We start from the raw sequence: 27,066 nt of genomic DNA, 5'->3' as shown, positions 1-27,066 counted from the left end.
CCTTCTAAGGGCCAATACTGTACCTTTGAGGATCAATAATGTACCTTAGACAAAGGTACAATAAAGTACCTCTGGAAAAAGGTACAATTTTGTCCCATTAAGGTACCGCCCCAGTGACAAAGCCATTTTGTACCTTTAGGTGGCAAAAAAGTTCCTTTTTATTCCTTAAGGAGTGAAAGAAAATAAAGGCAAACAACAACAACTAACTGAATTTTAGACATTTATTTTAGTCCATATATGGAAAACAGTTTAATTCACAGATTCAATAATAATTCATCTCACAACCATAGAATGTAACATCCCAAAATAAAATCCCACAATGTTTAGGATGTTGTGTCTGATATAAAAAAACATTAAAAAAAAAAATACATTTTTTAAGAAGTGACCAATTGACAACTTCATACTGCCACTCCAAAAACAAAATGAACAGCGATATCAGATAATAGATACAGGGAATAACATAACCATGCCTTCTTTGTCCTTTAAGAAATGGTATTTCAAAATCAGGGCCTTACACACTTTCACATAGTCATAATTGGTCGGAAACCGGAAACAGCGATGCAAAAGAAGGTGACGAATGTAACATCATACAAGTTATTAATAACTCAAATGCCGTGATCTAGTTGGGTTGCAAAACTTACATTTTGATCAGGGCCATGGTTTCATACAATGTTCTTATGATTTTGTTGTGATCGGATCTCTCCATTTTGCATGGCGGTTTTTGGTCCAACTTTGTCTGAACATCTCTGGGAAGTTTAGGAATGATGAAAGCTGCTGGGAAGGCTGATGATGGGATGGCATGACTATGATGAAATAAAACAATAATCTTAAAATGTTAGTGTGACCGTATGACTGACGATCATTAACTTACACTGGTAAAGCCCGTACTCAGACCCCAATTTCTGAGCCTCCCCAATTACAGGCTTTCAAACAAATGAAAAGGACGAGCAGAGACAAACCCACTAACTAAAATGTATTTATTCAAATTATTAAAAAAAACACCTGAAGCTCAGCATCGATGATCAAATTTAATAAATAGGAAGGAATCATCCCACCGAGCTTTGTTCAGACAGTTTCCTTTGGGCCGGCCACCCATACACTGGCCAACCGCACCCAGAAAAGAAAAAAACTATACTTACAAAAAAACGATTCACAACAAATAAAAGTACAGTTGGTTTCCTTTCACATTATGTCTCGCTTTAAACACTTCACCACTCCATTCAGAAAACAAAACAAATGCAACTCAAACACTTCAACCTAACCAAAACCAAAAGATATAATTACTGTAAACCCACTCAACCACAATCAGATAAACCAAGGTCAAAAAAAAGCAACACAACAAATAAACCACAATTATTCAACTCCCAAAATAGAGCGGGATAAATGTCAAGCGAGACAACGAAAGAATACAACCAGCCCAAATAAAGAAAAAAACTAAATAAATTGGTCAATAAACAATACTTAATAATAATAATAATAAGGATAATACAATAAAGCAGCGTAACAAAACGAAATTGAAATTTCCCTCTGTTACACACGCATTTAAACCAAATACACACACACACTGAATGAACTCAAATCAAAGGAAAATCCGCCAGCGATATGAGCGAGCCCCGATGGCGCCAGATTCCACAGCCACGGGTTTAGAGCGTATCCAACATGAGCGTTATATAGGCGTCGTATCCAACGTGTGCGTTGTACAAACATTCAAGGCAAACGTTCAAGGCGATCGCGAGCATTCCATGCAATCACGAGCGTTCGATGCAACAAGAGAATCCCGCGTCCCCAAACAGGAAACGATATTTTAACCACAGCAAAACAGCAACTGGCAACTTCTGAAAAACAAATAACATTTTCGTTTGCTCCCTCCCCACTCCTCTCAGATTTATAGTCACACAAACCGGGTAAGGGAAACATAAGATTACCTTTCACGTGCAAGACACGCACTCACACATGCTCCCTAGCAATGTCTGGACACACCCGACTAATCGAAAATTACATCAAGCAAGCATGTGACTTAAGTTACGAACACCCATATTCTAGATTTATATTTCCCTCCCGTCTATGATCCACCAGTTTACCAGAGCCTACCTTTCTCGAGGAGTGAAGGAGATTCAAGACCAACACGAACAGATCACATCGATGCAATGTCATGACGCACTTAATCTCACCTGAATCTATATAGGTACTTGATTACCTGACGTACCCACCCACTTAATGACCCTCTATTTTTAAAAGGGCCACGCAGGCTACTCTTAAAGGGGCAATCCCACTACATTAGCAAATTAACCACACAGTAACAATACAAGTTAAAGTCCTGCAGAGTAAACGTACTTCATTAAAAGTGTGCAAGTATCATCAGGAAAATGTAGTTAAACATTAAACTACCAGAGTCGGGTGAATTCAGATCCAGATAAAAAACTTATTCAGTGGTAACCTTAAAGCTATATTATATTGCTATGAGATATAGAGTTATTTTCCATGGTTCTACTTAGGCCTAACGTTATAACAATGACATAACATTACTGTTACCGGTACCTTGATTCCGGTGTAGCCTTCTCTGAATGTACCGGGACAGGCTCGAGTGTAGCATATGTACCCTTAAAAGTACAAAAATGTATCTTTAAGGTACAATTATGCACTTTTAAGGTGCAATTATGCACCTTCCTTTGTACATTGTGGGCTTTCCGAGGTGAAAGGTACATATTTGTCCCTTACAAATTTGTTTTAAATGTAAAATAGCAGGAATTAGTGAATGCTGAAAATGTCATCTCTCAATATAGAAACACAAGTTAACCTGCGGTTTCTTTCCACTGCTGAACAAATCGGTTGAATTTTGCTTGCTTCTTAAACGATCCTTCAAAGAGGGATGAAACCATCCTCTCAGTCAATCCATAGTCCACTGCTTCTCCATCAACTTCATTATCTAGACAATAGAGAAAAGAAAAACAGCAATGTTAACAACCATAGTGGTAACAGCATACAACAATTTAAAAAGGCACATTATGTCAGAATGTAACGTTTACGTAAGTCAATGGAAAAAAAAAAAAAAAAGAGTTTTGATCGTTTGATTCATTGGGTATATTCCCTCATTTCTAGAGGTCTGGGCTTGCCGTTTGGTCCGGACTTTGAGAAGCCCTAATATCCATATAACACATTGAAAGTATTTAGGCGTAGCTAACGTTACCTCATTAGAGACGCTAAAATTGGGTCTCTCTCTCACACACAGCCCTGAATATTAATATAATGTAACGTTAGGCCCATCTTATTTTTTTCCGGGACAGCGGGGAAAGTATTGAAATAAGTTAAAACCATTAATGATAGTAATCGGTTTATTTTTAAAACAGCAGCTAACGTTAGTAATGTTAACGTTATTGCTACTCGAAAGGGAGGTTAACCGTTGGTCGGATCTGTCAGTTAACCTGATGTTGTAATTTAACGTTAGTCTTACGAAGATGGTCGAAAGACAGTTTGACGAGAAAATAAAGACTTTTAAAAAAATAAAGAATTTCAGAACAAAACTGTTGGGCGGCAAAAACGTTTTTTATCCGTTCCTCTCTGACGCAGTCCAGCTAGCTAACATTAAGTCAGAACAAAATACTTTTCGGCGGCAAAAACGCTTCACATCCAACTCTGACGCAGTCGTTTTATAGCTAACGTTGACGTTAGCTCGATGGTGATGTCATGAACGTGGGTGGAAGACAAGGACATGGCAGGAGAACCCAAGTGCAGGCACAGACAAGGCGGATGAAGGGGTTAACAAAGATATTTATTAAACAATAAACAAAACAAAAACCCACAATGGGGTAAAACAGGACAGGGATATATATAACTTTAACAATAAACAAGGACACTGACTAACTAAAACTGGATACAAAAACAAACACTGCACACTGACACTGCACACTGACACTGCACACTGACACTGCACACTGACACTGCACACTGACACTGCACACTGACACTGCACACTGACACTGCACACTGACACTGCACACTGCACACTGACACTGCGAACTGACACTGCGAACTGACACTGCGAACTGACACTGCGAACTGACACTGCGAACTGACACTGCGAACTGACACTGCGAACTGACACTGCGAACTGACACTGCGAACTGACACTGCGAACTGACACTGAACTGACACTGAACTGACACTGAACTGACACTTACTTAGAGCAACTCAGACGAGGACCAGGTATTACACACAGCATACAGGCACAATGCACGAGCACAAGACAAAGAACACGAGGGTGTTTTATAGGGGAACAAACACAGGATCATAACGAGCAACAGGTGCTGGGGATTAACACTAAGGAGAGGCTGACGAGGAACGTGATGCATGGAACAATGACGAGACACGAGAAAGAAACATTCAATCTCACATAAAACCATAGATAGGATATTCCATGACTCCACTCAAATAACACGAAATAAACATGACATGATAGTGGAATCATGACAGGTGAACTGTAGCTAAGATAGTACTTATAATAATAGTATGTGGAATGGCAATATGAGACATAATACTGCTAATGTTTTAACTAACTAGTTAACGTTAACAATGTCAATCGTCAATGTCGAGTCTAACAACCTAATGTTGACAGAGTATGAACTTAGCTAGCGTTTACATTAACAGTAAAAGTTAAGTTAACTTCCAACTTTGAATTAACACCACAAACTCTGAGACCACAGAGACTGACAGTTGGAATCACTGTCGATTCACTCATGTATCCTTCCGCGCTGCAATATTTATGCTTCCGCCGAGTCGAGCTCTGGCCTGTAGCTAGATCCTTTCAATAGAACAATTTTTTGTCTGTTTCATTCTAATATAAATAGTGTAAAGGGTTTGAAAATCAAATTCTTTAATACTGTTTGTGAAAATTAATAATTACATAATCCTCATTAACATGATTAAAAATGATTCAAAGGGACACTAGACACACACGCACAAAAGAAAAAAAAACATTCTGATTTATTTTGCCCATATCTCAAAACTTTTCAATTAATTTGGTTTAACAATTATTGAGTTATTGAGTTTGATAGTATAGGTTAACTTGTGTTTCCATATTGAGAGATGACATTTTCATCATTCACTAATTCCTGCTATTTTACATTTAAAACAAATATGTAAGGGACAAATATGTACCTTACACCTCGGAAAGCCCATTGTACAATGGAAGGTGCATAATTGTACCTTAAAGATACATTTTTGTACTTTTTAGGGGAACATATGCAAAGTTTGTACCTTGGGGAACAAAAATGAACGTCTTGGTTACGTATGTAACCTCAGTTCCCTGATGGAGGGAACGAGACGTTGTGTCGAGAACGACAGATGGGGTTCGCCCTTGAGAACCAATCAACTCTGACTACTATAGAAAAGGCCAATGAAATTTGGCGAATGCAATTTGCATGCCGGGCTCCGCCCCCGGAAATCCGGTATAAAAGGAGGCCGGCGTGCAGCATTCACTTACCTTTGTTCTGAAGAGCCTGAGACCTCTCAAACTGCAGCAGAATACGATACGTGTTCGTGGCATAAGGGACACAACGTCTCGTTCCCTCCATCAGGGAACTGAGGTTACATACGTAACCAAGACGTTCCCTTTCTGTCGGTCTCTCGACGTTGTGTCGAGAACGACAGATGGGGTTGCCTATGGAAAACGCCACAACGCTGTATCGCGTCACAATCTCTAGCGAAGCGACGGTAACAAGCCTGGGCGTGTCATCTCGAAGCTTTCGTGAGACTGTAACCTTCCAGTGTGGTGGTCGGGGGGTTCCAGAGCTTTCTTGGAGAAAGATGGGTACAGCCCTGACCGGTAACTTTCACGGACGGGGCCTTAGCTCTCTATAGGCGAGAGGCCATCCAGATCAGTTTACACCGGGTAAGCGCGACTCTTAATCAGAGAAGCGCTACAGAGGCCACCTCCTACCCGTGGGGAGGAATATGGTGGATATAGGTATGGTCTCGTCCTTGGAAGAGAACGCATGGAACGTGCGGACTGAGTAGTTAACCGCGAGGTGGAGGCCCACCTGGGGAAGCTCATGGGTTACCAGGAGTGGGAACCATTCTCATGAGGATACATCAGACGGAACAGCCCACGGAGGGGGTGTTACAGACGTCCGGTGGCACTAGGTCCGGTTAGAGCTATCTGTGATAGCTCACATGGTATCCCGGCCTAAGGGAGAAGGCTGCTCTGCCCAGCCAGCCCCCAGGGGGTGCTTGTTTGGTGAAGGATGGAATGCCTATTCTTAACCAGTGTCTGGGTAAGAAGGGAGGCTGGTGAGGTACCAGTTTCTTAGCGATGTGTTCGGGTAAGAAGAAAAGGTAAATAGCACACTGACCCAACCTGTTAGAGGGTGGGAAGGTGCTTTCGCAGGCATACGCCCCCCCGGATGCCAGTCCTACATGTCGCCACGCAGGACGTGGGCTGACACCGGGTTTACGCGAAGGTTGTTAACCCTTGCGAAGGTGTTTGGGCATAGCCCAACCCGCAGCTCTACAGATGTCTGCTAGAGAGGCGCTTCTGCCAGTGTCCAGGAGGTGGCTAAACTCCGTGTGGAGTGAGCCCTCACTGCCAATGGGCATGGGAGATTCTGAGATCGGAATGCCGTCGTAACGGCGTCCACGACCCAGTGCGCCAGCCTCTGTTTGGAGACAGCCTTCCCCTTCTGCTGTCCTCCAACAGACACGGAGCTGGTCAGAGCTTCAGAGCTCTGCGTGCGGTCCAGTACGTACTGGACACAACACTAATCGGGTTGGGTCTTCCTCCCCTATGGGGAGCGCCTGCAAGTTCACCACTTCGCCCCGGAGGGAGTAGTGGGAACTTCTTGGGCACGCATCCGGGCCTGGGTCTCAAGATAAAGTGAGAGTTTCCAGGGCCGAGTTTAAGGCAATCCAGGGACACGGAGGATGCTCGGTGGTCCCCTACCCTCTTGAAAGAAGTGAGCGCCGTCAGGAGGGCCGTCTTACTCTATGAGGAAGATCGGAACCTCCGAGGGGCTCTTTGGGGGGCCCTGAGGCTCCCCAGGACCACTTAGGGTCCCAAGAGGGTATGGAGCGGAGATGAGGCGGATTCCGCCCTCTCGCTGCTTAGGAACCTGGTGACCAGGTCGTGTTGCCCTAGAAACTTTCCACCGACTGAGTCGTGATGAGTGGCAATAGCGACTACATACACTTTCAGTGTGGAAGGGAGATGTTAGTCTCCAGTCTCGTGAGGAGGGGAACACAATCCTGATCAAGCACCTCAGTGGGTCTTTCTCGTTGAGAAAGACACCAGGACGAGAAGAGGCACCGTCTAGAGGCGTGTAACCGCCTAGTAGATGGGGCCCTAGCCTGGGTGATGGTCTCAGCCGTATAGGGGGAGTAGCCATCTTAGGATCTTCTCGTCCCGTCTAGAGACCAGACATGGGTGTTCCAGAGGTCTGATCTGGGATGCCAGAACGTGTCCTTGCCCTGAGAGAGCAGGTCCTCTGTCAGGGGAATGGTTCAGGGGGAGTCGCTGTCCAGAGCATCGGCTCTGAGGCCAAGTGCGGTTAGACCGGTGTGGTGTAACCAATAACACTTGGTGCTCCTGCTCCCTGACCTTGCACAGAGTCTGTACAAGAAGGCTCCTGGGGGGGGGAAGGTGTGCTTCCGCCCATCCCGCGGCCAGCTGTGCGCAAGGATATCCGTGCCGAGGGCAGGGACTATCAAGCGGGCAAATGGTGGTGTTACGGGAGGTGAACAGGTTTTACCTGGGCCTACCCGAACAGCCTCCAAATGAGCTGGACTGCACGGGGGTGGAGTCGCCATTCTCCACGAGGCATAAACTGGCGAGAAAGCACGTCGGCTGTCTAGTTCAGTTTGCCCGGGGTGTGTGGCCTGCAGGGAACGAGTCACCTGTTGACTCCACCGGAGGAGGCGTCGAGCAAGTTGTGTTTAGCTGCTGTGTGCGAACGCCACCCTGACGATCTGTATTCGCTACAGCTATAGTGCTGTCCTCGGAACAGCACGTGCATGTCTCGCACGAGAGGCCGTAGCCTGCTCAGTGCAAGTAGCATAGCCCACAACTCTTTGGCAATTGATATGCCAGCGCAGGCGGGGGTTCGTCCAACACCCCACCTGCGTGCCCGTTGCACACTACACCGCACCCCTGCAGGGAGACTTCAGTCGTCACCACGACCTGCCTCATAACCTGCTCAGAGGGACCTGAGTCCGTCGAAAAAGTCATAAAGACTAGGGGTTATGGTGCGTCGGCAGCAGGGCGGCATCACCATGCGCCTGCTGCCGGTGTGCCACGCTCTCCTCGGAACTCGACTCTGAAACCAGTGTTGGAGCGGTGTCATGTGCATCAACTCGAGGGGTATTAGCCCGCGAGGACGCCATGTGTCCCAGGAGCCTCTGAATTGTTTCAGGGGGACCGCTGTCTGCCTAAAATGTTCATTTCAGACAGTTCAACACTGGTTGGGCACAACTGCGGACAGGTGTGCCGACATGGTGACAGAGCTGAGTTCCATACCGAGAAAGAGGATGCTCTGCACTGGGGAGAGCTTGCCCCTCTCTTGGTTGACCTGGAGTCCCAATCGGCCTAGGTGCCGGAGCACCAGGTCCCTTTGTGTACATAACAGATCTCGCGAGTGTGCCAAGATAGGCCAGTCGCTGAGATAGTTTAGTACCCGCTCGCCTTCCTCCTCTCAGGGAGAAAGGGCGGTCAGGGACAGACCGAAAGGGAGGACTCTGTACTGATATGCCCGCCTCTCGCACGCGAACCGTGGGAACGGCCGGTGTCGAGGAGGATCGAGACATGAAAGTAAGCGTCCTTCAGGTCGATTGCCACGAACCAATCCTGACACCTCATAGATGTCAGGACGCGCCTCTGTGTGAGCACCCTGAATGGCAGCTTGTGAAGGTGCTCTGTTCAGGGTACGCAGCCTTTGGGGGCAACCCGCCGTCTTTCTTGGGAACGATGAAGTGCGGGTGGTGACCCACTGAACATCTTGGTTTTGAGGGACGAACTCGATGCCTGTTTTTGCCAGAAGGGTGGTGACCTCTACCCGAAGTACGGAGGCGTCCCTGCCTCTGACAGAGGGAGAGATGATACCCCGAAACTTGGGTGAGTCTCTGGCGAACTGGATCGAGTAACCAAGACGGACCGCCCTCATTAGCCAGCGAGACAGTGTGGGCAGCTCTCGAGCTCCCAGGGACTGTGACAGGGTGACCAAGGGGACGGTCTGCTTCATCATTCCCACGGGGGGTGGTTCGTCGGCTGGCGGAGCTAACCATGTCGCGGGGAGTCCCCGGAGGGAAGGTTTTTGCTCCGCCTGCTTACCTGCCTGGCGGGACAACGGCACGCACTGTCGGTTTGAGAGTGGTGACGGCTGTCGTATATGTGTACGACCTCACGCCTCGCCAGGGTGTGAGGTCGGTTCGCCGAGCACAGTCCAGTGGAGTGTGCGATCGGCTGCAAGTAAACCCGGGGAGAACAGAAAACTCAGTGAGTAAGTGGGCGCCAAGCCCTAACAAGGGCCCGGCTTTGGTGACGAGGCAGGAGTCGTCCCGTACCGACCGATCAGAGCCGTGGCTGTGAAGGTTCGGGCCCGATGTTGTTCTCCCTGGGGTCTTCCCGTCAGTGTCCCTTCTCGCGAGGAGGTTGCTGACGGGGTGGAGGTTTCCCCCTCGACCTCTGCTTCCGGGGTGCCGCCTGTGGGGGCACAGGAACCGGAGCCGATGTCGAAAGGGTCCTGGGTTGCAGGGAAGCAGATGTCACGTGAGATCTCGGAGGCCTGTAGGCGGCCGAGTCGCGGCGTGAAAAAAATGTGGTTAATTGCCACTGTCTGCTTCGCCGTCAAAAAACTGCTGAGCGCAGTCCTCGACGGTGTTACAACAACCCACCCTGCGAGATGAGTGCATCAAGAAAGCGGACTTCCTTGCTGTCACTCTTCTGCACAAGGTATAGCCGGGGGTGTCTCTCCTGGACCACTACCGTGGACATCGTCCGACCCAGGGCCCGTGCCGCCACCTTAGTCGCCCGTAGAGCGCTGTCAGCGGTGGCACGGAGATCCTGCATTATACCCGGGTCGGCCTTACCCTCGTGGAGCCCTCTCAACGCCCTGGCCTGGCGGACCTGCAGGATGGCCAAGGCATAGAGAGAGGAGGCAGCCTGGCCTGCAACATCGCAAGCTTTCGACACCAGTGATGCCGAAGTCTTACGTGCTTTGGACGGTAGGAGTGGTCGATCCCCCCCCAGGTGGTAGCCGTCCGCGGCACAGGTGCACCGCAGGCGGACGTTCCACCCGGGGGATCTCGACGCAGTCCTTGGCTGCCTCACCATCGAGGGAAGTAAGGGAGCCGGAGCTGGTTTCACTGGAACGGTCCGTGAGAGGAGCGTTCCAAGTTTTACACAGCTCCTCATGCACCTCCGGGAAAAACATGGCACCCGGGGTGGGCGCGGTTTGCACCGCGCACCGACCTCGGGAACCACGTATCCCCGGGTTAGCACGGATGACATCACTTCTGCTTCCTCCTGAACTCGACCGCTGGGGGTGGAGTTTGGATTCGGCAGAGTCGGATGCCAGTCTCCCTCCGATGCTGCGAGCGACATCTCATCTACGTCACACATCGTTTCCGAGTGTGTGCGTGAGGATCCGAACGGTATGCCACCGCCGGTTGGGGAACGTTCAGAAGAGCGAATCGGGGTGCGATCGGCCCGTGAGCACTTGGCTGGCGGGTTTACGTTCGCAGAGTTCCCCGTATCACTAACGCTGCTAACGTGGGTGGTCATCGGGGCCGTAGCCACAGATGTCACAGCCCGGGTAGCAGACGAAATGGTGGCTGGTTCCCGTAGGAAGACAGCCACCCGTGACCGCAACTTCTGAATGACAATCTGCCCGCAGTGCAGGCAGATGTGTCAACGAACGCTGCTTCAGTGTGCTGGACGCCCAGACACCTAATGCAGCGATCGTGTCCATCCCCCTCCTCGATGAGGGTGCCGCACCCAAGAGAACAGCGGGACATGCCGCGCTGGAGAATGCTCAGTCAGTCCTGAAAAGGACTTTTAGAAAAAATCTCTAACACCTCCGGAACCGCCGAGACGCCCAGGGGAAGGTCGCTGCAGAAAGGGACGATCCGCTGTAACACGTCGTAGCACCAGCGTGTAGTTGTAGAGGATTGAATCCTGAGTTGTACTCATGAGCGATGGCTCTGAAGAACAAAAGGTAAGTGAATGCTGCACGCCGGCCTCCTTTTATACCGGATTTCCGGGGGCGGAGCCCGGCATGCAAATTGCATTCGCCAAATTTCATTGGCCTTTTCTATAGTAGTCAGAGTTGATTGGTTCTCAAGGGCGAACCCCATCTGTCGTTCTCGACACAACGTCGAGAGACCGACAGAAAGGGAACCTGTATTGTACCTCTTTTTCTAACAGTGTAATCAAAATGTTCAAACAAAATAAACATGTTTGTGTATCATCTAATAAAGTGTAGGGCAATGAGTTACATTTTTCTGTGTGCGTGGCTGCGTTTCTCATATTGTGGAAAAATAATGGCTGCGATGAAAAATCACATAGAAAGTATATTTTGCAGTCACGTGGTTTCTTTGATGAAGGTCAGGAAGTGAAGAATCAAAATGGGTGACATGTAGGAAAGGTTTAGGAACTGTTGATAAAGATAGGTAGTATATATACAGGTTAAGACTAGACTCCGTCATTTCAACAACGGTCAAAATGAGTATTCCAGTAAGTTTCATTTCACTGGTTATGGTATTTGGTATAATTGTGTTTAGTTTTTTTGTTTGTTATAATCGATAAACTGTTTCTGTTTGATTTATATTCAATGCAGTTTTGTTGTCAGATTAATCATACAGGAAAATAAACAGCTAAACAGCACATGAGCCTCAAGAAACAAGATGGATGATGATGCTTCAGATGTTGCTATTATTGGCATTGGATGCCATTTCCCAGGAGGTACATTCTTAAAATAATTTAATAATTGTCTAATAGTTGTATAAATTATAGATTTTATTAAATTAATACGTTATTAAAAGGATTATAGGCATCTGAAGTTGTATAATTTGACATTTGAAAATTTCATATTTTTCAGGTGAGGGACTTGAAAACTTCTGGAGGGTCCTTATTAATGGAAAGAACTGTGCCGTACAAATACCAAATGACAGATTTGACCTCAGTCAATGGTACGATTCAGATGACAGTAAGCCGGGAAAAACGTACACAGCAAAAGCAGCACTTATTGATGGGTATGACTTATTTCCTTCAAAGATTTTGTGGATAAATTAATACATTAAATATAGCTATAAAATGTGACAATATAAAACGATTTGTGATTTCTGTCAGCTGTAAATTTGTGAAAAGTTTTGATGTGTTTTCATGGAGATATTGGACAAAGGTTGTTTAAACAGCATGAAAGTAAATATCTTCATTATACGTTTTTTCAATTTCTCAGTTGAGTGTCTAAGTCATCAAATCCAACCTTATATTATCTTAATCACTGTCTGGTTGCCTTAAACACAGCATCATATTAAAACCGAACTGTTAACTAGCCTTTGAACATAAATTTTACACAGCGGATAACACAGTGTCACACCTAACCTAACTATGTGAACATGCATATAAGCAGTGTTGCCACAGTTACTTTGAAGAAGTAATCTGATTTCTGATTATACCTCTAAAAAGTAACTTAGTTAGTGTAAAGATTACTTGATTTTAAAAGTAACTAAGTTAGATTACTCGTTACTTTATCAGTTACATTCAGCTGCTGCCGCCAACACCCCCGCTGTCTCAACATAAAAATGACAATCGGTTTTGCCAACACTCGCTTTATTGGAAGTGTATGTTTAACAGTGATGTCAACAATGCATCTCCTGACATTTTAAGTTGAACTTAAAGACTATTTCCTTAAAAATGTTAAAAATAATATAAAGACCCATTTTCTTGATTTCACTTAACGGTCAAATCAGTCTTTCTTGACCTGACATATTTAACTGTTACGTTAATAACGGCAAAACATACTATTTATAATCTACATTATTTATAAATGTAACTATTCATTTATTTTTAACATGTTTTATGAACATTGAACCTGTCGTTCACAGCATTAGAGCAGCAAGGAATGGTTTTACAAAACAAGTGTGAAACGAGAGCGAGTCAACCGCCCGAACGTATAATTTTCTCTGATATAGATATCCGCACCAGACCCGGACGTCATTTAAATTATTCAGTAAATTTTCTAGCACTTTCTTTGTCTTTAAATAGTTAAATCTAATATTTCGATATTTCGATGTACCTGTCTCACAGTCGTTGCATATTACATACCCAGTACTTGATTCATCCTTATTAACAACTTCGCTAAAACGCTGCCACACGGTAGGCCTACTTTTCTTTTTACATTTATCTCGGATCTGTTTTGCCTTCATTTCTGCTTTAAGAAATAGACCGTCCTCTACCGCATTTCTTTTAAATTACTGCAAATTAGCGCCTGATGAAAAATGCACTTAAAACACATTCGTATTTTTAGAGAAATTGTGTCCGTAGGATTGGCCTCATCGTCGCCATCTCAGTTTGTAATCGCTACTGTATGTGATGTGCGGAGGTAATTATTTACGCGAGTTGTGATTCGGCACTGCTCAGATGTGCGGATGAGTCTGATGTTCTGAGTGGCCTGTGACAGTGCCAAGGTGAGAATCTTCACTGTACACCAGTAGCGCATAATAAACACACATATCATGGCAGATGATATAACACAAAACTAATAAGAACATAAACAGACACAAATAGCGCAAATGGAGGCTGTGTTGAAGTGAGGTCCTGGTAAATATTTTGTTATTTCTCATGGAAACTCCCGTGAAGTGAACAGGTGTTGTGCCGAAAAATGCACCCCTGCCAGATTAAGCACCCCCTTCAACTACACGCTGTCCGATTGGCTAATTCTAACCACTCCCCTCCCCTAACACCCAATCCTCACCCTAACCATTGTGGGGATGAGGGGGTGCATAATCTGGCAGGGGTGCATTTTTCAGCATAACACCTGTTAGAAGATCCCCGAACGCGGGTCTCAAATGCTGACAGGCACGGTCATAAATCATTATACACCATACAACTATATAAACTATATGCAAAGCCTTGCCATCATATCAGGGATATGAATCCGTAAATCCGTGCCAATTCGCGCCACATGAAATACAGATGTGGGGAGGTAAAGTAATTTCAAAATCACACGAGATCTCCAGATAATATCCCCTTATAATAGGTCTTAAATACATTTATCATAATGAACAAAGAGAGAAAGAACAAGCGACGAAACAGTTCCCTTCTGTATTAACACAACAAGTGCGCAACGGTTTTGTGTCTATTAAAATATTAAAAAGTTATTTCCTGCTCAGAAGAAATAAAGCGATGTCTGGATCCGTTTACAATCCTTTCAGATCACGGAGTTCCCGTCACCTTTGAAATGCCTTGCCCATATTAATTCTGGTTTTATCACAAGTAAACACATTCCCTGTTTCTTTGTAAACTGTCATCATTTCGTTCTTTCTTCATTTCACAAATGATGAATCCCCAGATGTCAACACTGCTTGGTGTTTATAAGTAAAATTAATAAAAGCTGCATTAAATAATAGGAAACGTTGATTGAAATCCTCCCCAGCAGTTGTGAAACCGCCTGTCACTCGCATCCATGCGCAGACTTGCACGAACGTGACGAAATTACCATAGACTTTCTCTGTTTTCATTAATCCAATGTTAAGTTTCTGTTGTAACATTGTTTTGTTGTGACAAAATGTTCAATAAAGCATTAAAAAAAAGGATTTTCTGAAGAATCGACCCGAGTCCAGCGAGGGTATTGACAGAGTTTTAAACATCGTTCTTTCGTGTACTTAATCAATAATTGGTTTAAACTCATTTTTACTCAAAAGAACTTGCGGACTGCCGCTTTAATGAATTAAAGACATGAATAGGACTATGTAAATATATACGTTACCATTTAAATACAGGATGCTACAAAATATTCCATGAAATGCTCATGCTATAGTACGTTTTTTAATTAAGATCGTTTCAAATGTATAAAATATCTACATATTTTAAACCTGTTTATCCTTATTTAGTTTAAATGAATTTGACTACAAGTTCTTTGGCATCACTGAAGCTGAATCATCCTGCATGGACCCTCAGCATAAACTTTTGCTACAGTGCACATACAGAGCCCTCGAGGATGCTGGGATACCAATGGAAAAGGCCAGTGGAACAAGTACAGGAGTGTTTTTGGGTAATGTAACTAGTATAATTACCTCCTCACTGCGAAGTTGTGTTTTATTGTGTAGAATTTAGAACGATTATTGTAATTAATGTCTTCTCATCCAAAAACATCTAGTTGAACATGAACTTTCTTATTTCAGGTCTAATGAACAGAGACTTTGAGTTGGGCAATGTGAAGATTAGTCCAAAGATCATAAACCACTCTTCTTCTACTGGTTCAGCAATGAGCATAGCTGCCAATCGCATCTCCTACACATTTAACTTCACTGGTCCTTCACTGTCGATTGACTGTGCCTGCTCCTCATCACTTGTTGCCCTTCACTTTGCTTGTCAGGCCATAAAACAAGGTAGTCTTCAATGCAATCTACTAGAACATTTAGATTTTTGTATTGTTACAATTTTCAATTTCTATTTTTAAAATCTGTGACTTGTTAGCAATCAGATAATTGGTTGTTTTACCTCAATTATATGGTGATTAGTTGGTTTCTATAGAAGGAGGCCTTAGGAACTTTAAAAATCAAGCACGAAAAGTATTCTTCTTCTTATCAAAGTGGGCACATCAAACGCCTTTTACATGACTATGAAGATGCTAAAGGTATCCCTTCCCTACGCGTCACCTTTTAACGGCCAAGGTTTCCCCTCGCGAATGGTACCCATAGACGCACTGGTTTCCGCCATTTAGCGTTAAATAAAGACACCTTTAATTCTTTGCATTTGTACATGTAGAAATTATTTCGACCCTGGGAAATCCCTTGGCAGAGTGACGTTTAGGAGGAAACTTATGAATGAATGAAATATTGTGAAATAAAACAATAAAGACAACAAAAGTCGCCGTTAAATGCAATGTATTTTATTGACAGTAATAATTTGACATTAGTTCGATATGAACGTATTAATTAGTATATGTATTTACTCCACCACCTGCTTGGAGTCATCTACTGAACCAACTTGGTTCAAACGATTGATCTCCGACAGAGTTACTACGGTTTCAGGAAACATTCATACTGTATCTACATCATTAATTTTGACAACGATGCATCATAATATGGTGGTAATCTATGGAGTTACGTCGTTGTTCAGGAACAACATCCCAGATCGAATTGAAGTGACTTTAGTCTTACTTTACGTTCTCGCGCCACGTGAGACACTACGTTAAAACGTAAGCACGTCAGACGTCTTTGCAGATACAAGGCTGCTCTGTTGTTGTCTGTGGGCTGGAGGAGACGGGAGCACTGAATAAAGCCGTGCATTCATACACTTCATTAGCATGTTCATTAAACATGGTAATTTTAATAAAAATTAATCGTGTTTGACTATAGACAGTGCTTTTAAGACTAATCAGTTATTTGTTATTTGTTTAAAAACTGAGAATGCAGTTTTATAAGTGAATGCACTAATGCATCACGTCTTTAATTGATCTTATAAGTGACAGTTAACATGATAAACGCATTAAATGTATGAAAACCAAAAACCTGCTGATGACTGTAATCCAAACCTGTGGAAAGGAGCCAAAGAAGCGTCTTAGAGCCGCTGAATCGAGTTTAACTCCTGCTGAAATCCAGTCCTGACTTACTGAGCCAATGTGTGTTGGAGAAACACGGAAAGAGGCGTCTTAGAGCCGCTGAATCGAGTTCATCTCCTCCTGAAATCCAGTCCTGTGGAAAGGACTTACCGAGCAAATGTGTGTTGGAGAAACACCGTAAGAGATTGAAAGAGATGCTTGATTTTTAAAGGGGACATTCTTTTAATAAATAAAAAGTGTAAATTATATCTCCTGTTGTCCATCCTCTTCTGTCCTGCGGGGTAGCTCCTCCTGGTGGTACGGTAGCTCGAGTCGGGGGGGGGGTGTACTCTCCACCCCCTACCCGTGACACTCTCTATGAGTGATGTTTTACAAAGTGCACATTGTTTTTATACATGACAATAGACGGGACAAACACATCACATCTATAAAAAACGAAAACATGCAATTTATGAGGTAAGTCTTTACACTGTGCACATTGTTATTTACGAGACAATACCAAAGACGGTATGAACAATGGACGTAGTGTCCGTGACGTCAAGCCTATTTGAATACGAAAGTAGAATATTGAAGAAAAAATGCCAAGAAGCGAGCAGCAGGGGGGAATGTTTTTGGCATGTTTCCGGACATTTTGTTAGCAATTTTGAGGCATCCACTCTCAAAAATAAAGTTTTGATATATTTACGCTATATTATTTATGCATGTCCTAGTTCCTGCCTGACTAATAACCTTTCTTTATACTTAAATCCATAGACCCTTTATTTTATGTAATAAATAAGACATTGTTATAAATCCCACTCTAAGCATAAAATAAAAAATTCACATTTTTACCCATATAATGTTTTGTTGGCTATTCCAACTAATAATCCCGTTCTATTTATGGTCCAGGATTACAAATATTTCATTACTCAGTTCCACGACTGTAAGATCTCCGTTTATTTTTGTTGTGTTGCTATCTATAACTGTGTTAGCAGCCTTATGTGTGACAACATTCCACCTCCAACCACTAATTATGTAACTTTATTTTGTTGTTGTCTCTATTCCTCTCAACAGGTGACTGTGAAATGGCTATGTGTGGGGGTGTGACCTGCATATTGGAGCCAACAGTCTTTGTGGCTCTCTCCAAGGCAAAGATGATCTCCCCTGAAGGCACCAGTAAACCTTTCAGTACGAAAGCAGATGGCTATGGGAGAGGTGAAGGCTGTGGGGTTGTTCTCCTAAAGCCTCTGAAAAAAGTAAACAAAAATACTGATATAACAAACATGTTTAATAAGAATTATTGACAACTGTATGCAATAGCTATATCTGGTCCATATTTTGACAGGCTCTCCAAGATCATGATCATATCTGGGGCATCATTAGCAAAACAGCAGTAAATCAAGATGGCCACACTGTTAGCCCAATCACCAAACCATCCATGATACAGCAGGAAGAGCTGCTTCGAAAAATCTACTCAACAGACACTGATCTGACTAGTGTCCAGTACATTGAGGCTCATGGGACGGGAACTCCTGTTGGAGATCAAGTAGAGGCAGGTAGTATTTCGAAAGTAATTTCCAAAGCAAGACCTTATGAATCTGGACCACTCATCATTGGTTCTGTTAAAAGCAACATTGGACACACAGAATCTGCATCAGGTGTAGCCGGACTTATAAAGATTCTTTTGATGATGAAGCATGAAACCTTTGTGCCCTCAGTGTTCTTCTCAGAAGATAATTCCAGCATAGACACTAAATCTCTCAATCTAAAAATCCCCACTACAGCAGCGAAATGGCTGAGTGAAAATGCAGTGAGAACTGCTGGGGTCAATAATTTTGGCTTCGGTGGAACAAATGCACATGCATTAGTCAGACAGTATGTGCAGTCAAAGAAACCAAGAGATCAGATCAAGAAATCACATCAGTTCTTTGTAATATCTGCAGCCTCTGAAAAATCATTAAGAAATATTATGGAAGATACTGCAGAACAGATTAGTGCTGGGAATATAACAGATCTACAATCTTTACTGTTCACAGCTGCTTGTAGAAGAAGTCACTTAAAACACAAATATAGGAAAGTATTTCAGACATCATCCTTGACAGACCTTAAAGAGACAATTGCCGATGTGCTAAAGAAAAAGCTTGTACATTCAAAGACAAACTCCATGTTAGTCTTTGTGTTTTGCGGGAATGGTGTAACATATTCTGGTATGTGCAAGCAGCTCCTAAAACAAGAACCTGTTTTTAGAGAAGTCGTCATGAAGATAGAAAGCCTGATGCAGAGCTACACAAGTTTGAACCTGATGGAGAAGTTAGAAAGCAAATCTGATGACTTCACTGATCCAAAAATTGTCCAGCCTCTCCTGTTTGCTATTCAGGTTGCAATATCTTGCGTCCTGAGGCAATGGGGCATAAGTCCTGATGCTGTGCTTGGGCACTCCATTGGAGAGGTCGCTGCAGCTCATTGTTCTGGTTTGTTGTCACTCGAGGATGCAGTCAAAGTCATCCACTATCGCAGTTCTTTGCAAAGCACAGTGACAGGAGGAAAGATGCTGGTTGTCAGTAATATGGCTGTATCTGAAATCTTGAAACACCTTCCATCTTACTCAGGAAGGGTTTGTTTGGCTGCTTACAATAGCCCACAGTCGTGCACCCTTTCAGGCAATGCAGATGACATTGACAGATTGCATAAAAATTTAAGCAACTCAGCCAAAGAAAAAGATCTCTTCCTTCACATTCTGGATGTTCCTGCTGCCTATCACAGCCACATGATGGATCCTATTGTACCCAAAGTGAAAGAGAATATAGGATCATTACAGAGACACAATCTGCTGACAGAATTGTTCTCAACAGTGACCGGTGAAAGTTTGTGCTCCTCAGATTTTATTACTGGTGAATACTGGGCAAGAAATATCAGGGAACCAGTTGCATTTGAACAAGCAGTAAGATCAGCAGCTAAAAACAAGAGGAATGTGATCTTTGTTGAGATTGGCCCAAGAAGATCTTTGCAGAGGTACATCACAGAGACTCTGGGTACTGATGTCACTGTGCTTCCCTCAGTACAGCCAGATAAAGATCATGAGACATTGCTTGCTGTTGTATCCAAATTGTTTGAGCTCGGAGTCAAAGTGGACTGGGAAATGTTTTACAAAGGTTTTGAGACTGAACCATTTCATCACCCACGCTATCAGTTTGATAATGTGAAGAAAGATGTCTTCTCCTCTAAAGTCCAGTTGGCTAGTTCTACCAGCAACCACCCAGTAATTACACCACTGAGTTCAGACAGTTCAGTTTTCAGCTGTGATTTTTTATCTGACTCAGTGGCCTTCCTGCAGGACCACAAACATAATGGTGTTGCTATCCTTCCTGGAGCATTTTATGCTGAATTGGGCCTAGCAGCTTTCATGATGTATGCAAAACCGAAGGTCCCACTCAGTTCTCTGCAGCTCAGCGTCACATTCCAGAGTCCATGTGTTCTCACTCAGAATGACCCAGACGTGAAAGTAATTCTTGATTCGTCAGGCAAATTAGGACAGAACACATGCAACTTTCGAGTACAATCCACTTCTGCAATCTATGCATCGGGCACAGTACAGGCAAAACCAGACAGAAAACCTGAAGAGCAGTTCATTTCTCTTGACAACATCATTAAAAGATGCTCAATAATTCTGAAGAGTGAAGAGCTCTACAACTATCTTAGTCAGGCAGGATTTGAGTACAGCTCAGTTTTCAGAAATAAGGCAGAAATTTGCTGTGGGGAGGAATTTAGAGAGTGTTTGTCTGTTTTGAAGATACCAAAAACATTATTGTCCCAGCTCCATGACTATTACCTTCACCCTGTTGTCTTGGATTACTTGATGCAACTTACTATTGGAACTATAATACCAAGGCTTTCACCAAGACCTCAGTTTCCTGCAAAAATAGGTAGCTTGACTGTATTTGAACTATTGCAAGAGGAGATGGTTATATATTTGAGGGAAACACATAGAGGGGATGATGATTATGACGTTTGTGGCTGCTTAACCAACAAACAAGGCAAGGTTTTGGTTGAGCTCAGCCATGTGCAGATCAAAATGCTGGGAAGTCGTTCTCATGTAGTTGACGAATACTTCTACCACAACAGCATCAGCATCACGGCTGAAGATTCCACATTGAATACATCAATCAAGGCACTGGTCTTTTCTGATGAAACAGGAATTTCTAAAGGTTTGCAAAAGTACCTACACCCAGCATCTAAATATATAAGTTCCTCAAATAGCAATACAGTGTTGGAATGTGGACTTGAATTACTTTGGTCGAAGCTGAACATTTCAAATGTCTGGAAAAACTTCCAAGAAATTTTGTTCATGTGGGGTGATGCAGACCTTACATCTCTTAAATCAGATGATGTATTGGACAACATGGCAGGTTGTTGTGAAATTTTCAGAAAGATTGTTGGATATCTCAAGGCTAATAATTTCCCCGGTGCTATCAGAGTTATAACCTATAGGTCCTCTGAGAGTTTAGTGGATTACATAAGTCCTGGGTTTGTACTGTTGGGTATGACAAGAGCATGTGCAGCTGAGTTGTCAGAACTCTCCTTTCAGCTGATTGACTTGGGATCTGTTTCCTATGAAGATATCAAAGCATTGGCTCAGGTCCTTACATCATACCCCTGCAGCAAATATCCAGAGCTGATAGTGAAAGAAGGCACAATTCTCAAACCTGAAATCATCCACACACCATTGCCAAACATGAATATCACACCAAAAAGTGTCCACATGTGGGATGATGAAGCCTTCACCTTGCAAACATCTGATCCATATGAAATAATAAATATATCAGCTACACAAGGGGCCAATTCGGTTGAACCGATTCAGCGACAAAACATTGAGGTTCAACTCAGTAAAATGTGTGTGCATTCATCAGACTACTTTCCTGTCAGCACCTCTGAATTCACTTACGGTCAGACAATTTATTGGAACAAGCACACAACTCAAAACCACAAACTTTTAGCCCTTGATTTCGGTGGGATTGTCACAGCTGTGGGTAAGGATGTTAAGAAAATAAAAGTTGGGGACCATATTGTGTGTTGTTATCCTGTGGCTGCCACCTCCAAAGTCATTCTCCCAGCATCTGTTTGCTACAAAACAAAAAGACTTTCATTCATGACGGACAACCCTTGTGTCTCCTTTTTGGTCCTGGCCTGGGAGATTCTTCATAAAAATTTACCAAAGGCCAAACATCATAGGAAATTAGGCATTTTCTCGAGTGTTCTCGACTCATCTTTGATGAAGGTTTTAACTACCTCTGCAAACAAATCAGGTTGGATCATCAGAGTGAGCACACGGGAGGATCAGATTGCTTGTGATTTTAGCGAGGTTGAAGGAGCAGTTCTTCTTCCTCCATATAATGAAAGAATAATTGAAACAGTTACCAAACATACAGTCATCAAAGATGTTGTTCTAGTCTGTGACAACCAGCCGGACATTCCAGTAGATCCAAAAACATTTAGATGTACCAATTCTGAAGTTCACATCCATTTCCTCTTCATGTCTCAAATAATGCAGAAATGGTCTCTGCATATAAATATGCCAAAAGTCTACCGCTGGCTGAAATCCATGCATTTGGACAGAAAGTCTTTGGCTTTCAACACAACAACCTTTCAAAGAGGGAATTCTCAAGACATCGATCCCCTCTCTGTAAAACAATCTGATTCATACTTCACAAGTCAAGTTCTAGCCATAATGATCCTGAATAATGATTACAAGAACCAGCTGTCAGACATTCCTGTGATGCCCAAACTCAGTATTTTCAAGAAAAAATCAGTCTATATCGTCACAGGTGGTCTGACAGGGCTGGGATATGAGACAGTGAAGTTCATTGCTCAGAAAGGAGGAGAAAATATTGTAATTTTTTCAAGGAGCAGTCCAAATACTCAGATTCAACAAGATATACAGAATGTCATGGATCATTATGGTTCTGTTATTAAGTGTCTACAGTGTGATGTTTCCATATTAGAACAAGTTCAACAAGCAATTCTTCAAATTGGAAAACTTTTTCCATCCAGTCCAATCAAAGGAGTCTTTCACAGTGCAGTTGTCCTGCATGATGGTCTAATTGAAAGTCTTGACAAATCGCTTTATGAGAAAGTCATGAGACCAAAAGTTAATGGAGCACTTAACCTTCACCGTGCTACTGAACAATGTCATCTGGATTACTTTGTGTGCTATTCCTCCATCTCCGCCTTCATTGGCAATGCATCACAGACAAACTATGCAGCTGCTAATACATTCATGGACACTTTCTGCCAGTACCGCAGAAATATTGGACTTTCAGGACAGTCAATCAACTGGGGGGCTTTGAATCTTGGTCTCCTGTTGAACAAAGTGCATGTCCAAAGATTTCTTGAGGCAAAGGGAATCATGCTACTGGAAAGACCAGAAATTCTTGAATGTCTGGAGCAATCCCTCTTGATTAATAAACCTCAACAGGTTGTATGCAAGTTCAATTTCAAAAACAACTTGCATAATGTCCTCAGTCAAAACAAGTCTTTGAGTGCCAGACTTTACAGACTAATAGAGGAAGCCGTGAGGAAAGACAGAATTATCTTATCCAGACCTGAGCAGCCCATCACATCACCACATGAATATACGAGGTCACTGATTAGTGAAACAACTGGTGTTGAAATGAATGAACTGAATGATGAGACTCATCTTTTCGATTTAGGTATTGACTCAATGTTAGCCATGACTGTGCAAAATAATATCTTCAAAGAGAGAGGTGTGAATGTCCCTCTAGTGACTCTACTGGATCCAAATAGTACACTGTCAAGTCTCATAAAAATCCTGGAGGAGAATTCTGTAGAAGACTATATGAGCAAAGACCAAAGCATATCCACAAATCTATAGTGACAATTGTATTGTTCAAGAGCAATAAGACTGCAAGGAAATCCATGACATTTTCATATAAATATTCTTTGTGTCATTAATACATTTGGTTAATTTTTATTGCTAAAATAATTATTTTAACTGTAGTTAATGTTTAGCTTGACCCTTGTTTCTCAGGTTATGTACCTCGTTTCTCAGGTTTTGTACCAGGAAATTGAACAAATAGTTCTAGGTGAAATCCTACCTATAATCTTGCATCTTTTGTGTATCTATCAAACGATTGCTTTTATGTTTTTATAATTGTTTTTATACCAATGTTTTTATTCTTGTTTTTTACGTTTTGTGCTGAGATTCTGATAGATATACACTAAGGGGGGTTTCTCGGACAAGGATTAGCTTCAGCCTGGACTATGCTTTGGTTAAAATACGAAATTTACGTCAATTTTAAATAATTACTGTAGTAGAGTAGGCGGGGCGAGACCGTGGTTCGAGTCCGGTGAGTAATTGTGAATGAGCGCCAGCTGTGCCCACACCGGCCTCGAATCACGTAGGAGATGGGAGCATATAAAAGGAACGAGCGACCGGACCATCGAAGAGAGAGGACTGGGCCCGAACTTATGTTATGTTTGTATTTATATTATGTTTTGTTCGCCGGCGGTCGTCCGTGAGGGGCCGCCGGCTGTTTTATTACTTTATTAAATGTTTAAATGTTTGCGGGTTCCCGACTCCTTCCTTCCCTTTTAATGAAGTTTATTACAATTACCTTTACAAATCTTAAGAGAACACAATCACACTGATAGATTTTAAGATGTATCAATGTAAGTAGTTTTATTTCATTTGATAAACCACTAACAAACAATGCCCGAAGAGTACCATGATATTTTTAAAATGGTGTATAATAAACTGATACAAGTTTGTATATTGTAAAAACTACCTATACTATCCTACTATATACCTACTGTATAAAACTGGTCTGTCTCTTCTTCTAGTTGAAAGTGATGTTTGGGCAAGGATGGATATCTCTTATAGGGGAACTCACAGAATGAATTATCCACCCTCAAGTGGATCAGTTGCAAAGTTCCCCTTTGAATTTCTAGAACACAAAACATCAGACTATCAACGCAAAACTGATCCAATATGTCTTTTTTACAAGTAGCCTATCATCACAAACAGTTCTGTTTTAAGGATTAGCTCCCTGTAGACCATACCATACTAGAGACAGCCACCACAACAGTTCAGATCTTACTTATCTGACAGATATTATTTTGTCCCAAGGGTGTAACTTTGGTTTGAGAAGTGGGGGGGACACAAAATTGGGGAAAATGTTTTTTGATTTTAATCCTATTACAAATTCAAAATACAATGTTTTTGATTGTTTAAATTGATTAAACCATGAAACCAAAAGGTGTTTTTGATTGTATTTATGAAGGGGGAAAACGCAATATTGAATGAGAAACGGTGGAAAACATGGCTTGTTAACCTGAATCTGTGATCGGAAAGAGACGAGCCGAATGACTTTATAAAATGCTCAACGAGGTCAAGCCTTGTCATAAACACTACCTGCTGTTCAATGTCCTTTCCAACCGAAAAAAAGTAATAAATCTGGCATTGCTTTTCTTCCCAAATAGAAGTCCATTATAAGGAAACCCCTTAACATAGCCTACCGAAACAATGACAAGGTCAAAACTAATTTCTATTAAATTCAAATCAAAATCACGTGATCGAATACGATCTTTCAGTGATCTATTGTTAGTGTGTGCAGGCAACGCGCGGATCGACACAAGCAGGCAAACTCTCTGTGTCCTGCTCGGTTCTAGTACTTCTCTGCGGCGATGTGGATAAATAACATAACCAATTTGAAAGTGAGGGGGACACAAACAGGATTTTCCCTATACCCAGTGGAAATTGCGCACATGAATTTTGTCCATATAAATGGGGAATTGTCAAATCTAACACAGGTCAATTATGGAATACCTCAGGGATCGGTTTTAGAACCCTTGCTATTCTCCATATACATGCTGCCCCTTGGCAACATTTTTAAAAAACATGGAATTAGTTTCCATTCGTATGTAGATGATACTCCGCTATATATCTCATCAAGACCAGATGATTCCTTTCTGCTATACAAATTGACAGAGTGCATTCAAGACATTCAACATTGGATGACTAGTTATTTCCTCCTTTTAAATTCCAATTAAACGGAAATATTACTTATAGGACCAAAGGTTATAATATTATAATATTAGTGGTGGGCCGTTAACGGCGTTAACGCAGTGAGACTCTTATCGCGCGATAAAAAAAATGTCGCCGTTAATCTATTCTCAAAGTTGGGTTGGGAGCTGGGTCTATACTACGCATCTATGATGATTTTCACCTTGATATTTTAGCGCGGATGTATACCATCTTAACTGCACTGTACGGGGCGAGAACGAGATTTTTCAACTCGCGTGATTCGCATCATTCGCGGAAGCAGAAGCCGCCTCATCATCTCATAACCAGGGCTTCATTCGCGCGATTCGCGCAGCAAGTAGGTCTATTGGCTCTTTGCATTAACATATAAATCACTCGCGCTTGACGCGCCATTTGCGTTTGGTCTGAACACAACATAACGTTACTGTGAAATTACCGCATCAAACGTGACGTGCTAACATGGATGCAGCTATGAAGCCGCCGGGTTTGCTTCAGGGAATATTAATTTTTAAGAAGCTTCCCAATAGAAACATCGACAAGACTAAGGTTGTTTGCACCTTGTGCAATGCGGAATTTGTTTAAAAAAAACACTTTCTCTCAACAGGTAGTGGTCTAGCTTTAGTTGAAACCAGTAACTTTGTATTGAGACCTAATGTATTATGGCTCCTGTATGACATATCGCTTGTTGCTCCCTCACTCTTTGTAAGTCGCTTTGGATAAAAGCGTCTGCTAAATGACTAAATGTAAATGTAAATGTGCTGTAGGAGCTCTTCCAGTCTTAAGTACCACCTAAATGCAAAGCATCCCTTAGCTAATGCGGAAGTAAACACAAGTTCATCTTCTTGAACATAATTTAATTTTCATCACCAATTATTATAGTAGAACAGCTTTCTCAAGGAGTTTGTGATGCATTTTGTAAACAGGAGATGAGCCTCTGGTCTAATGCGCCACCTGGCTCGAGAAACCCGTTCTCAAAGACTTACTTTTAGTCATTATTTGGGTAGCACACATATTCTGAATGCCCTCGGCAGAATTCAAATGAGCCATTTTAATCTAGATTAATCTATATTAATCTTGGAATTAATCTAGATTAAAAAAATTAATCTATGCCCACCACTATATAATATAATATATTATAACCTGCAAATCGAAGTCTGCGCTGTTACTCGTACAAATACAGTTAAAGACCTAGGCGTTATTTTAGACACCAACCTGTCATTAGACTGTCACATCTCAAATGTTACAAAATCAGCCTTCTTC

The 27,066-nt window shown here is 42.7% G+C and overlaps 1 protein-coding gene and 1 long non-coding RNA gene across 2 annotated transcripts in view; one reads left to right on the top strand and one right to left on the bottom strand.

The window, feature by feature from the left end:
* Positions 1–27,066, top strand: part of LOC130429664 (uncharacterized) — a 72,253-nt gene that overhangs the window by 523 nt on the left and 44,664 nt on the right. Inside the window, exons 2-7 of the mRNA XM_056758356.1 lie at positions 11,832–11,944; positions 12,081–12,234; positions 15,097–15,257; positions 15,388–15,594; positions 17,823–18,004; positions 18,094–22,107. Coding sequence (XP_056614334.1) covers positions 11,887–11,944; positions 12,081–12,234; positions 15,097–15,257; positions 15,388–15,594; positions 17,823–18,004; positions 18,094–22,107 — 4,776 coding nt within the window. The 5' untranslated portion in view covers positions 11,832–11,886. The remainder of the gene's footprint in view (positions 1–11,831; positions 11,945–12,080; positions 12,235–15,096; positions 15,258–15,387; positions 15,595–17,822; positions 18,005–18,093; positions 22,108–27,066) is intronic.
* On the bottom strand, positions 286–17,038 carry LOC130429671 (uncharacterized). The gene is made up of 3 exons (XR_008907654.1): positions 16,743–17,038; positions 2,798–2,926; positions 286–1,835 (listed from the first exon to the last, which is right to left on the bottom strand). It is a non-coding gene; the product is annotated as an uncharacterized LOC130429671 (long non-coding RNA).

The sequence above is a fragment of the Triplophysa dalaica genome, chromosome 10 (assembly GCF_015846415.1).
Source record: "Triplophysa dalaica isolate WHDGS20190420 chromosome 10, ASM1584641v1, whole genome shotgun sequence".
NCBI lineage: Eukaryota > Metazoa > Chordata > Actinopteri > Cypriniformes > Nemacheilidae > Triplophysa > Triplophysa dalaica.
The sequence above is the reverse complement of the archived record's forward strand: the minus strand, read 5'-3'. Positions and strand labels throughout refer to the sequence as shown.